The sequence below is a fragment of the Micrasema longulum genome, unplaced genomic scaffold, assembly GCF_059751315.1.
Source record: "Micrasema longulum isolate JH-2025_06_02 unplaced genomic scaffold, ASM5975131v1 h1tg001264l, whole genome shotgun sequence".
Taxonomy (NCBI): Eukaryota; Metazoa; Arthropoda; class Insecta; order Trichoptera; family Brachycentridae; genus Micrasema; species Micrasema longulum.
Genome location: NW_028278451.1, coordinates 170027 through 184420, shown reverse-complemented (window position 1 = coordinate 184420; position 14394 = coordinate 170027). Strand labels below are relative to the sequence as shown.

At 32.6% G+C, this 14394-nt stretch overlaps 1 protein-coding gene across 4 annotated transcripts in view; it reads right to left on the bottom strand.

The window, feature by feature from the left end:
- Positions 1 to 14394, bottom strand: part of Cirl (Calcium-independent receptor for alpha-latrotoxin) — a 408720-nt gene that overhangs the window by 293648 nt on the left and 100678 nt on the right. For all 4 annotated transcript variants that reach the window (XM_088234636.1, XM_088234638.1, XM_088234640.1 and 1 more), the window contains exon 3: positions 10971 to 11557. In XM_088234636.1, the coding sequence (XP_088090762.1) occupies positions 10971 to 11493 (523 nt within the window). In that variant the 5' untranslated portion in view covers positions 11494 to 11557. The remainder of the gene's footprint in view (positions 1 to 10970; positions 11558 to 14394) is intronic.

Sequence of the window (14394 nt, the reverse complement as noted above, 5' to 3'; positions counted from 1 at the left end):
TTTATTCGTTTGATATTTTGGGAGATTTGCGTATATTCCATTACAGTAATCTAGACGCGAAACGACATAAGCATTTACAAGAGCTTTAGTTGCATCTATAGGAATATTTCTCCGCACGGATTTGATCGGAGATGGAAGAAACTAGTTAGAAACGATGGAAGTTATACTAATATTTTAAAATTGATAAAAATAGTTTGTCATTAACATAATAATAATCATCAAACCATTATGAGCAGTTTTAATTTTATTTCGTGTTCTTTGGAATCAGACAAAATTTTGGGCCAAAGTCAGCCCTGACCACCTTACAGTAATATGATTGGAACAAAATTGTGGTTCAAACGCAATTTTTAACAATTATTTTTATTTTTATTTTAAATAACACATGCGAGTTACGATCCATGGTGTGTTAATATAATATATTATACCTAGACGATTACCCAATACTAACTTGTGAAAGTTTATTATGATGACTGTGAAAGGTGACATTAGAGATAAATTAATATAATATATTACAATGAAATATGACTTTCAAATTAATGTTTCACACTTTCAGTTTGGAGTTAGAGAACGACCTCTCCATCAACGATGAGATATTCATAGAATGCGTTATATTATTTGTAAAAATCGGGTGAAAAAAAAAACTATCAAATCAATAATTAAAAAAATTTTAACAGCTTTTTCAAATCAAACGTAGCCTACCAAGAATTTGGTTTCGCAAATTTCAGAATGACACAACCCTTAAAAGTCTATTTTTAGGAGCTATGAAATAATTGTAAAATTACACGGTTTCACGGTTTGTGTTTTTGATTCGAGTTAATTTGAAACATTTTCCACGCGAAACATTCATAAAAAAAAGTATTTCTTAATTAACCTCCCTTTAATCTTGGTTGGAATCATGCCTTTTCTGCAATAAATAAAGCAACAAAAACTATAAAAAATATCACAGGATTATAATTAAAATCACGCGCGAACTGAAAACGCGAATCAACACTAATTCAAAAATAATATCTGACAATTAAGAAAATAATATATAAGAACTAAAATAATAAATTATCATTACTTCAACGAGATAATAACGAAATTTATCGTTTAGATCTAAGCCTAAAAAAAGAGATTTAAGTTAAGTGGGTATAAATATTTAATTATTTACTGTAAATGCACCAAGTAGATAGAATTAAATTAAAATTCCTAAATTTCACACAAGTTATGGTCAAAATAGCTTTGTCTTCAAAGGTGTAAAAATTATAATAATCTTCCCAATGAACTAAAAACTATTAAAATGATATATCAATAAATAAATTTTAAGTAAATCTAAAGAATTTTTTTGAACACGTGTAAAAACAACATTAAATTTTAATTAGTATGAATGTATTATTGTTTTATGTTTTTTCTTTATATTTCCTAAATTTTTATTTTTTTCTCATGTACTCGTATTTAAAATTATATAAACTCTTATAATAAACAATAAATAACTACAACAGTGTAAATCACTCTCCAAGCACTAGAGTTAGTCTCTTTTTTGGAGAGTTACAGTTTTTTTTTTCACTTAAATTTAAATTTTTAAACAACTTTCATTTATGTTTTCTTTTTCCTTCTCTTTTTTATACTTTCATAATTAACATTAGATTTAATTGCTTTTTAATATGGAAACTTCACTGGTCCATTAGAATTAAGTCCAATTGTGTAAAATATTAAACTTTGTAACTGTACTGTATGTTTCCTGAATAAAAGAAAATAAATAAAAAAAAAAAAAATAACATTTACTAGATGTGTAAAAGTAGATATGTATAGAATTTTTAAAAAACATGAACCTTTTATGAAATTTATTTATAAAAAAATAATAAAAAAATTATTGATAAGGTATCCTAAATGAAATAATACTATTGTATGAAATTTATATTTGAAGCACTGACTTTATGGTTAATCATTATTTATTTATTTAAACGTTACATTTATTAGTAATACAATACATTAGAGTGCAGCAGTGTAACATAAGTATATACATTAGTTTAAAAGTAAGAACAACATAAGAAAAACTAAAAGAATCAATAATAAGTAAAAAAAAAAAAAAGGTAATAAGGAAATGTACCCACATAGGTAAAGGGGTAAACAGGAGGAACAGGAGGATATTTAATATATTTACATACATAAATACACACTCATACATGCATATGCATACATACAGACACACATATACATTCATGTGTACACACATTTATATATATATCCATGCACAACAACTTTATTTTAAGCCACTTATATTTTTTTTTATACCGACCGGTTTCAAAGCTACACTAGCTTCTTTATCAAGGTATAATTAATATTTCATTTTTGACGGTTATTACTTAATTACATATAAACATATGGAGCTAATAAGTCAAGTTTTTTTTCCATGCTGTTCTTGTTAAGATGGGAAGTGTGTTTCGATGTTATATTTAGTTATCAATGTTAAAATAAAATAGAATAGATTTCATTAGTTATTCATACTTTAAAAAAGAAGCTTGAGCAGCATTGAAACCGGTTGGAAGAAAAAATAAAAAAGAAGACAAACCCTACCTAAAAAATATTTTAGGTTTGTCTGTGTACGGATAGATGAATAATACTGTTCTGTGTGTGGACCGGACTGATTACCACGGGGAGTTAAGTTATATTAAAAATGAGAAAAATAAGTCTTTTTTTTAAAAATATTTTTTAAAAGACGATGAAATTACGCCAAATTTAAAAAAAATAAACATTTTTATCAACTTTTCTCAGCGCTTTGATTTTAAGAGTTTTGAAATTACTCCGCCTATGACGTCACAAGTTCTTCTCAGTGAGTTCATCTGATTGATGAGTTGGCTTCTCGTCAACCGGAAACCTATCGAAAGTTGATTCGTTAAAACTTGTGACGTATTTCAAAGAAGTTAATTTTTATTAAAATATTTTTGTGTATACATTTTCGAGAAACTTCGCCGTGATTTTAACCGCGTTTAAGAAAAAAAAATACCCAATTTCCTGTAGCACGGAACTTTCTCATTGTGATCATCATTCCCTTTCCGCACCTAATGGTGCATAGGGCACTGCATTGGTACACCAATAGCAGAGCGTATCTTGATCATTTTTATTACACGAAGGAACGATGATCGGTCTTACGCTACGGGTGCCAGTCCAGGGAATATGAAATATTCTAGTGCATAAACACATTTTCAAAAATTTCATGTTAACCATGTCGGGAATCGAACCCGAGACTCTTGCATTGTCGGCTTACGCGCTGACCACTACACCGCAGGCCGACAACAATACAAGGCTTGAAAAGCTTTAAAATATTTGCATAGCAAAATCAAATTTTCTGTCCGAAAATGTGTACTTTAAAAAAAATATGTTTATATGTTGCCGACGAAGTTATTTTTAATCTCTAAACAAATATTAAGATTTTCGTTAAAAAAAAAACATTTAAATAGTTGAACAATTAAGATTTTTGTCACTCGTCAACTTCAGGGTGCCTGGAAGGATAACTAGGCGGGTGCCACCGTTTTGCAGTAGTAACTCACGCACAGTGTATGATTGTAATGCAGTATTGAGCCGACTTCATGAACTCGGCAATAGTTGTTCCCACATATCGGATATATTTAATGTGGGGTATTGTTCTTATAGAACAAACCTTATAAACTTTTTCAAAGATGAGCAGTAATCATATTTAATGTAGTTACTTCATATATGATTTTCTGTTTTTTTTTTTTTATATATATTTTTATTATAAACCTTATTATGTTTAAAATTTGATTTACTTTTTATATTAATTTTTAAAGTTCTCGTATACTTTTTATTTCAAACTTTTGTTTTATTTAATCTTTTTTTAAATTTTTTTTTTTTAAATATTATGTTATATATTTTTTAGGCTTGATTATTGTTCCTTAGTTTTGAGTGCAAATATGTAGTTTAAAAAATATCAAACCTTATATGTTTATATTATAAATTTGTAAAAGGCAATTATGCCGTGTATGTTAATAAATAAATAAATAAATAAATAAATAAACTTCATACGGGCCCAAATAAATAAAAAAAACTATTCGTCTGAACAAGGTTTTAAAATTCATAACATTTTTTTAAACGTGAGCAAACATAATAACTAAAAAAAAATGAAACGATTTTTGAATGTTTTTAAAGTAATTTGCATTAGGAATATTGCAAAACGAAAACAGAAATAAATTACATCTTCACATTTATTAAATTGCCAATTTAAGTAAAACATGGCTTGAAATTATTAGGGTACAAAGGCAAGTAATGTGTCCGTATTTTAGCTCTCGTGACTGGGACACATTTGGAAAAACAAATTATATCCTCCATTTTGTCATGCCGTTGGAAGGTCGCAGTTGATTGGCTGTGGAGGCGAGGAAACAAAAGACGTCCGATGACGTCGCGGGACGGTACCGCGAACCGCCAAATTCAAACGAAAGCTTTTTGCATCAGAAGTATTCAGATTTTTTTTGTTTATTTATTTTTTATTCTCAAAAGTTCTCTATTAAGTGATGTCCATGCATATTTTTTTTATTTATAATATGCTTCCACTCATTTGTGTATGATTGTAATTAAAAAAAATAAATATGTAATAACTAAAGGAGTCCTTAAAATAAAGCTTGATTAGAATTACAGCTGTCAGCAAAAGTGACAACCAAACTTTGTAGTACGTCTAAGGAGTGATTTATATTGACACACCAATTATTTTTTAATACAATGCTCGACGTATAAATCAACTTAAATATATAAAATCAGCTTTAAAACTAAAAAAAAACTAAAACTAACCCTAATTATTAACGACGTTCTTACAAGGTTACATCATTTTGCAAAAACGTTAGAGATGGGACAAATTGATCAATGTAAATAGATCGAATAAAAAAATAATTCATTTGATGTTGTCCATGAAAAAGTATAAACGTCTTATTTTTTGGTAAATAATTGTCTTAAACACACTACAGTAGGCTTGTTTTTGAGTTTTTATATCAATTTTCGGAAACAGAGTTTCATGTTTACATGGAAAAACTGATAAAATTGATTTGATCGGTACATGATTAGTAATTTCCCATCACTAAATGACACTAGTTTGGCAGCTCTCATTTTAATCAAGCTATATTTTAAGGACTAGAGCAGGCAAAAGTCGTTAATTTCTGAGTGCCGTTTAAAGTTATGGACAAAAAATTGATCCTTATTTTTCCGTTACATTAAAATATTATTAATAAAATAAATAAATAGACATATTTAAAAAAAATCCATATTCTCTTGATCTCCATGTCATGTGAAATATTGTGTTAGCTTATGCGTTTTTTATACAATATATAAAGTAGTCGAATAAATAAGCCAATTCGTCGTAAGCCTATAAGTCCAGTGGGATTTTTTTTGAACTAAGCCGAAAAAAAAAATTTTTTTTTAAACGTTTTTGTTTAAATTTTGTAATTATGAAATTACTCCGCCTGTGAAGTCACAAGTTCACGTCGGAGAATTCTGCTGGCTGGTTGGTGAGTTGGCTTCCCGAAAACCAGAAATCAATCACAACACTCTACCATTGGTTGATTCTTGAGAACTTGTGACGTAGTTTTTACACAGACGTGTTCAAAGCATTTCATAAGGACAAAAATATGATAGATTAATTATTTGAATTTGTTTTGATTGAAATTCTACATGAAATTATGGATAAAAAAAGTAGATTAAAATAGCTTTTTTTAAATGAATATCGTAATATACCTTGACTGTATTTTTCTCATTTTTTATTGTCAAAAAAATTATGTTCTGATATAAGCACTCATTTTTTTTTATATCTATCTTATTTTTCTAGTAGCCTTTATTGAAATTAAAAATAGAATGTACACCCACACACAAAAAATGCCATTGACGGATTTTTTTGTGTGTATATAAAAGTATATTTTGTATTTGTAACTAACTTATACCTATTAAAATGCAAAAAAAAAAAAAGATTAAATTTTGTTGATTTTTTTTCGTTAACTTCGCCGTACAATGAAATGGTCTAATTTTTAGCATTTTTGCATCCAATTTCACGTGGCACCGAACTTCCTCGTGCCTAAACTTATCTTATTTTCTATTGAATAAATTTAATGCTCTACAACTCTGTTAAAACGGCTAACTCGCTCATTGCTCATAGTAATTTTAAGCTCGAGGGGGCGTGTCCAAAGGGGTCAAGCAGGGGAGAAATCGCCAGGGATGAAACATGTAACACGAAGGGCGAGGGGGGTGGCATTAATAACCGAGGCGATTATGAATAATAATGCGTGTGTGGCGAAAGCGGACAACGATGATAATGAAGTCAGTGAACTATGTACAGAGAGTCACAGCGCACTATAATATGACCAGCTTAGTCGTGAGCATGTCCCAAGAAATTGTACAAAAAAGAACTTTTGAAACTACGAGAAATCTTATGCCAGCAATGTCTAAAATATGCTTTAATGCGCCAACATTTATTTCCTAAAAAAAAAAATATCTAGTCACAGATTAAATAGTTTACTTGAAATCCCGTATTGTAAATCCAGACTAGTGAAAAGACACTAATTTTTATAACTTCAAAACTGTTCAATGAATTTCATTAGGACAATGCGATAGAGATTTATTATTTTTTATTTATTTATATATACGCCCAATGGGCATTTTTCATGACATATATGTACGTGTAAAATGATTATAAAATAATGTAGAAAGACGCAATGGTATAAAGTAGACTTGGTGAAAGTGGAAGCGGGAGAGGGATGTTTATAATTTAATTTGATTCAGTGATCGTTTGAAAGAAGACAACTTGTTATCAAAGAAATCAAGACTGGTATGTTTGTTTGCGGATTATCAGCGCTACGATTTTTTAAAGCTTTGTATTTCTGAAACAGCTCCGCGTATGGCGGCAGAGGTTCTTTTCCGCTTATTCTCGATCAGTTCTGCCCATTGGTCCATCCACGGCAAGTAAACCGGAAATCGTCCATAACTCTCATATCATAGGTTGATTCATCTGAACCAGTGACGTCATTCAAAGTAGTTCGTTCTTATTAAAAAGTTTATTGTTATTTTTTTCCTACATTTTCAATTTGATTCCATTTTCAATTTTCACCGCGCGCAAAAAAACATTTTTTGTATCCAATTTTTTGAAAATACCGTTTTATAAAACCTGTATAAATAAGTATTATAACAGCTACTAGCGGATCGATTTATCCAAATCTACACCCATTTGATTTGTATGCACACGGACGCCGAACCCCCAGGCCGCGGTCTCCATCGGGTGATAATAATTTATTTGGTGGGATATTAGTTTATTCATGGCCGGATGGTCCGCGCGGCCGGCAGTCGAAACTCGGGCCGCGCCGACATTAGCGACCCGTGACCCAGTTTTGGCCGACAAAGGGTTAACAAACAACCACGCTGAAGTAGCGTGTATATTGGAAAATATGCACCTTGTTGTATGCACTTGTGTGTGTCCAGGCGGATAAAGAATACAGTTCTGATTTTAAATACTAAAATCGGCATTTCGTGATTTTTTTTATGAACTCAAAAATGTAGAATTAATTAGTTCAGTGCTACGGGAATTTCGATTAAAAAATTTTTTATTGTTAATATTTAAAGCCTCAACTTTGCGGTCAAACATTTTAGTAAATGTTATTATACCTATACAGGTGTTCTTTAAACCCTGTCACATCCGAAACCACGATGATCAGTATGGGCAAGAAGACATATTAGCATATTACACTAAACTTAATCTTTATCATTACTTAAATTGATCTTACGCTCTTATTTTATATAATTTATGAAAGATGTTGGAGTTCTATAATTGAGAATATATGTAAAGAACGTTAGTTATACTCACTTAAAAAATGTATGTATTTTATGTATTCTTGTTGAATTTCCAAATAAATTTAAAAAAAAAAAAATAAAAAAAAAAAAAAATAAAATAAAATATTTATTAAACAAAGATTTTTTTTAAATAAAATATTTAAAAATAAATGGTTGCTTATTTCTGTAGGGGAGAAGTGAAGGGAGCGCGGTGCAGTATCAGACTGCTCCCTCCCCCTCCTCATTTCTCCCCTGCAGAAGTAAGCAATCATTTCATTTTTTTGATATTTAAAAAAAAAAAAATATTCATTCTAAAAAAATATTTTAATGTGCCAATATGTCTTCTTGCTCATACTGATCATCGTGGTTTCGGGTGTGACAGGGTTTAATGAACATCTGTATATATAGAAGTGAACGTTTATCTTCTATTTTATCTACAAATTAAAATTTAGTTTTCTGTATAAAAAATATGTGTTATTTTTTTTTTCTCAACATGTTCAATTACAGGTTACCGACGAATATATTTTAATTTTTATACATATATTCACATGTTCGTACATAGCTTCGAACTGTCAGTAGGGTCGCGGTGAGTCGCATCTTGCTGGAGAGTGTGATTCTATACAATGCTGCGAACGCCCAGTTGCATTCCAGCGGCAACAATACTGACTAGTCCAACTCGTTAGCGTCCACGTCGCGAACCCTGGGCAATGGACTCACACTCATAACGGTGTGATCACAGCAGATAACGAGAGGATGAAAGGCGAGTTTCTGGCGTACCCAAACCGGAACCAACCAGCTAAGGGGAGATAGTCCCGACAGAAAAATCCACCAGAGGAGGCAGCGAGAAACCGCTCTGGTCATATTTTCCCAGGGAACACTATGGCGAGTACAAAACACCAAACTTCTGAGTTCTGAGGGCTCGTCCATAGTGCGGGCCTAAGGCGGTGGCGACAGCGGGCGCGTTAATTTCAAACATACGAAAACGTATGAAAAACGCCACACATGGCCATAGCACGAGGCCTGTGGCGGGCGCGACAAATTGATGTTCGAGCCTTGAGAGCGAGAAGAATATTAGGTATAAGGTGGTTTGATTTGATAACTAATATTGAAACCCTAGAACGGACGCAGCAGCCTCCTATAACGAGCGCCTTGAGGAGGCAGCGGTGGACCTGGCTTGGACACGTGATGCGCATGTCTCAGGAGAACCTAAACCCAAGTTGCCTCTTCTTTAAACCTGCGGGCTAGCGCCGTCCTGGAAAGCCGTCTATGACGATCTTTTCGGCGCTGGATTGACGTGGGAAGAGGCGAAAATGCTGGCTGGCGATAGGGAAAAAGATGTGGAAAAGAAGAAGAAGATCGCCAGCGTCAGAAGGACCTGGCAAGACACCGCAAGAAGAAGTACATGCCTATCGATTTTGAAAATCGATTCTAAACGCGGCCCTGCTTGAAGCTTAAGACTGATAATCGTGCCTTCATGCTTCAAATGAATAAGGCATGCTGTAATTAAATCACTTCAGCCCATTGAAGAAATAGTTTTTTTTCACAGAGGCCCTAAGAGGGCTTTTGAGATCATTCTTTAATGACAGCTGTTTCGCCCAGACTCGGAAGAGCTAGTTTCAGATTTATTTATTATATTTCCAGTCAGTCGTTGTCAGGTTGCGGCTATTTGTCAGTAAGGTCCTAAATCCCTTGAAACAATTTCCACCTCAGTGCCGAGGGCCAACCCGACAGTTTGGTTTATCATACAACATCCGTCGTACTTTATTAGAGCCGGTATTATGACATTGATATAGGTTCATTCGAATCTGGCACTTACGTACATCTCTGTACGTAAGTAACACTTACTTAAACTTCAAAGCTTAGAGATTTTTAACACAGGCATTTACATGGTTATACGCATGGCTATACGCTCTGTAGCTGCAAGAAGTTCTGTAATCTAACTTATATATGTTATTAAAATCTATCTTAATTAGAAACAAGGAACTAAAATCTTAACCGTCCATCCGCTCATTAGCAGCATGACGTATATGGATGCTAATTGTACATCGCTCTTGAATCGATATTCATAATAATAAGTATTTTGCTGTCGTGATATATTTTATAATTGAAGTAAAATTTCTTTTTTTTAATCCCATATCAAATTTTATACAAGAAAACCTATCCACTATTGTTTTTCGTATAGTATCCTTTTATCCTTTCCTTGTGCGACGTATCCACCGTGTTAAAATAAGCTCTGGTGTATTTTCAAAATACCACCTGACTTAAATAAAATGTCGAAATTTCTTATTGTCAGAGAGCATTAGAAACTCGCGAATGTGGCGCCATCTTAGATAAGCTTCATGAATAATGAATAATATTAAATTAACATGTCTGCTTCAAGTCACAGTTTCTGGTCTGGCGTACACTGGGAGCGCCCGCCTCGACACCCGCTGTTTAGTGAAACTGAATGACATCAAAACTTGGCTTGCCGAAAGCAGATGTTGCTAATACCACGATTAAGAATTCAAAACGACAGGGGTACTAATTAAAAATGAATAAAATCAATTAGGAAACTCTAGAAAATCGATTGTTATGTACCGACCAGGCTTTGTTCGCGTTTAAATCCGTTCCGCCTCCAAAATTAGGACTTGTTGATAACTTATATCCTGCGACCTGATGAAAATCGAAGCTGCACAAAATACCTGGCTGAATAAAGTAGCTCTAAAATACAGACGAGTCAAATCCGGATGATAAATTCAGCGAGAGATAAAACGGTTTCGTGACTATGGCAATATGGGATATTTGGGAAAAAGATAAAAGAGAAAAAAGCAACTAAATAAATTATCTTAACAATAAGGGTGAATTAAAACGCACCACTTTAGTTTTTGGTCGATGCCAGCCGCAGTCAGACGTGCCCGTGGGTTGGAACAAAGCCAGTTATGAAATTGAAAAGAAGGAAATTGATACGAAAGTGACCTGGAACTTTAGCATGTGGAAAATTACTGCCAAAGCGGTCAATTATCTCACTTTAATATTTTTATCTTAAAACAGTGATGCAATAACAAAACGAAAATGTCCGAAGGTTCTTCTAAAGCAGAAAAATTAATTATCCACGTCAATATTTCCTTCGAGTATGCATCTAGTGATTGTTTACTATTGAACTACAATAATTATACTTTGATTTCAAAACTCACCAGTAATTTTTGCATTGACAACCGCCATCGCAGCTAACACCAGCAGAACAGCATTGAGGAAGGAAGCCAGTATTGACCCCCTCCGTCTAACAACTCTCTTCAAGTGCACCATATCATCGTCTTCGGATCTACTCCTCCAGTGCTCCATCTCGGGGCAAATCCATCTTCTCCAACTCTCCAGTCCTCTACCGTCACTTTTTCTGCTCTGTCCTAACCGTAAACAGCATTCCCGACTTCCGGATATGCTGCTGTTCCTAATGTCTTTACTATTAACACTTCGTATATTTTCACCTTCTTGGTTGAACTGTACACTAAAATGCGCGGAACCTTCATGAGGATAAGTTCCGGCTATTGCGTCATCGGTTGCATTTGTTTCCGATAAGTTTCTGGACTCGTCAGTTTCTGGGTTCGCGTCCGGTCTCCTGCGATCTTCTCTGATCCGTCTACCCTGGTCCCCTCGCGGGAGCCTGGTTCCTCGCCTGGTGCCAGGAGACTGCCGAGGAGACGGCTGCGTCAGCAACATGATGACAGCAGCAGGAGTTGCTGACTTCGGCTGGATGCGAGCGAAGCCCAGCCGAATTAGTTACCTGGAAAGATAAAAAACAAAAATTGATATTTCGGCGAACGAAAAACTCAAAAATTAATATAAATATAATGACAAAAGTAAAAGCAGGTTTTAATACAATGTGTTTATTATTATGGATTAGGCAGGTTGCGGTTAGTCTAAGATTAACATAATGGCGCATTTATTTATTCTTTTACAACATCTGTATTTATTTAGAAAAATAAAAATGGACTTTCCATGGAAGATTTGGTTCACGATGATAATTAGCAATAATGCAAACCTCGAGCACCTAAATTCAATGGTCGCTTTTTAAGATCACACCTTTGCAGACGTACACGTTACTGTTTTTTTTACGTTTCTACTTCAAATGATTTCAAGTTAAATATACCGCCATCACTTTGTTGTAGGACAACTTGAGCATTACAAAATCATTTTTGTTTTGCATAATTAGTTTGGACAACGTTAATTAATCCACCTAAGAAGTCCATTATTGATAATATCAAAGATGTCTAGCATCAAAACTTGGTATTTTATCGCTTTTTCAAATTTAATCAAATTAATACGTCCGCTTAATTATGCAAACTCAGCAGGAAGTTCGGACCTCATTCAAAGAATTTGTTACATACATGAATATTATAATTTCTATTTCTTATCTAAGAATAAAATTTAAAAATTGATTAACCTTTTATGTTTACTTATATTAAATCATTTGTAAAAGTTTACATATTTATACTAATATATCTTTATATTTTGATATTTTCATCAAAATATTTGACAATAGATGTATCAAGAAATACCTACAAAAAACATCACTGTAATTTGGAGATTCTTACTGGATATTGAAAATAAAATATGAAAATAAATAATAATTTTAAAAAATATATATACAAATGGTAATCATGAAGTTTCGCATTATATTACATAAATTGTCTATGTTTTATGAATGTTTGTATGTATGTGTATGCGCATAAGTGTATGTACGTGTGTGTATATGTATATATGTATGTATATGTATATATATATGTGTATATATATGTATGCATATGTTTATATGTATATTTATGTATATATGTGTATGTATATGTGTGCATGTATATGTATCAAAATGTTAATACGAGTAAGTTTATATTTTATTAGTCTGTGCTTTCTATTAACTTGCAAACTATTATCATGTATTAAAATGTAATTGCCTAGCTTGGAACGGGGTATGTACCCTTGTTAGCTGGACATACAATTGTATTTATGATAAAATGTATAAATAAATCAATTGAATTATTATTTATTATTGTAACTGATGCTGTATTCATTTTGTGAACCATAAAATGTCTGTAAAACTATACCAGACTATTGTTAAAGGCCATTTACACGTACACAATACAGTATTGTTTTGTCCTAGGACTCGACCATTGTCCACGAGTTAACAAAAATTTGTAGGACAAAAAATTGTCCCGATACATCGCCATCGAGATAGACGGACAGGCTACCTCCGCGGAACAATGATTACCCCAACCACCGGGCGCGGCCGCCAGCGACTACATTGTCCTCGTGTGAACACGCGCGGACAGGACCTTGTGACAATAGCGATTAGCTCGACGAGAACGTGTCGCTCCCAAAAAATATTTTTATTATTTAGTTTGTCCTTAAACAATTCCAATACATCTTGGCATAGAATTAATATTATTTTTGGTGAATTAATTTTCGCAGCGCTCACGTGTTAACTGCAGAAAATTTTTTGTAATGTCAAGGCTGTTCAAGGAGCTGGGACAAGACAATATTGTCATATAAATTAACATAATAATAAATATACATCTAAAAAATAATATTTTTTTCTTAAATAAAACGAAGGTATACACGGTTAAATTGGGGACTTATTTTGACAAGAAATTTCTTAGTCTGACAAAAAAACAAATAAAAAAATAAACAAAAAGTTAAGAAATACAAACAGCAAAAACATTGTAGTCTATTGCTTACGTTATTTACATTTAATACATTCTAATTTACTCTATTACATCTTCAAAATATTCATTTATACAATAGAAACGGGTTATCGCGTTGTGGTCCTGTGGCTAGTGTCTCGGACTCCCGAATCCCACTCTAACCCAACTAGATTCCATTTTCTAAAATGGCCCTCAAAATTAAATATTTGGGTAAATCATAAGAACGCAAATATTTCTTTTACCTTTAAAAAAAAAAAAAACATTTATTTATTAGAAACACTGTTAGCACTCTTGAAAAATTTTTGAACGTGGAAAATGTTTACGAATGTATTTTACAACTACATATATGGCTAATATTCAAGGGGCGAATCGTCAGTATAAGCGATTACGCGCAGCTTACAATTAGATTTGAATATCGATAATAATATTTTATATTAGTTATATTATTTATATATTCCTCCAAAAGTAAATATACATATGAATAAAGCCCACCCAGCGCCCAGCCCGTTCCCGGTGAATAAAGAAACTAGCAGATTACTACGGCTTATTTCTTCATAGAAATGTGTACGAGTAAACTGTATGTAAATTCGTAAAACTCAGTCACTGTTATTTCCTCTTTACGTAAGCTTGTAGATTACAGATGTTATTTGAAGATTCTCTATTTGAAAAGTAGTGTTTCGAACATGATTCGATTTAACTTTAATATTATACAGTCACATGACATGGGACATGTGGCGCTCGACGTCGCCCTCTTTGGCATTATTAATTTTTAGGAGTCGGCACATAGGTTCGTATTGACATTTTAATCATAATCAAAATAATATCTGCTGTAGAATTTTTTAATAAAGTTTTGAATTAAAATAGATTATAATATAGCTACATAATATCGCGAAGTTAATAATAATTGCCGTTTGAGTTGATT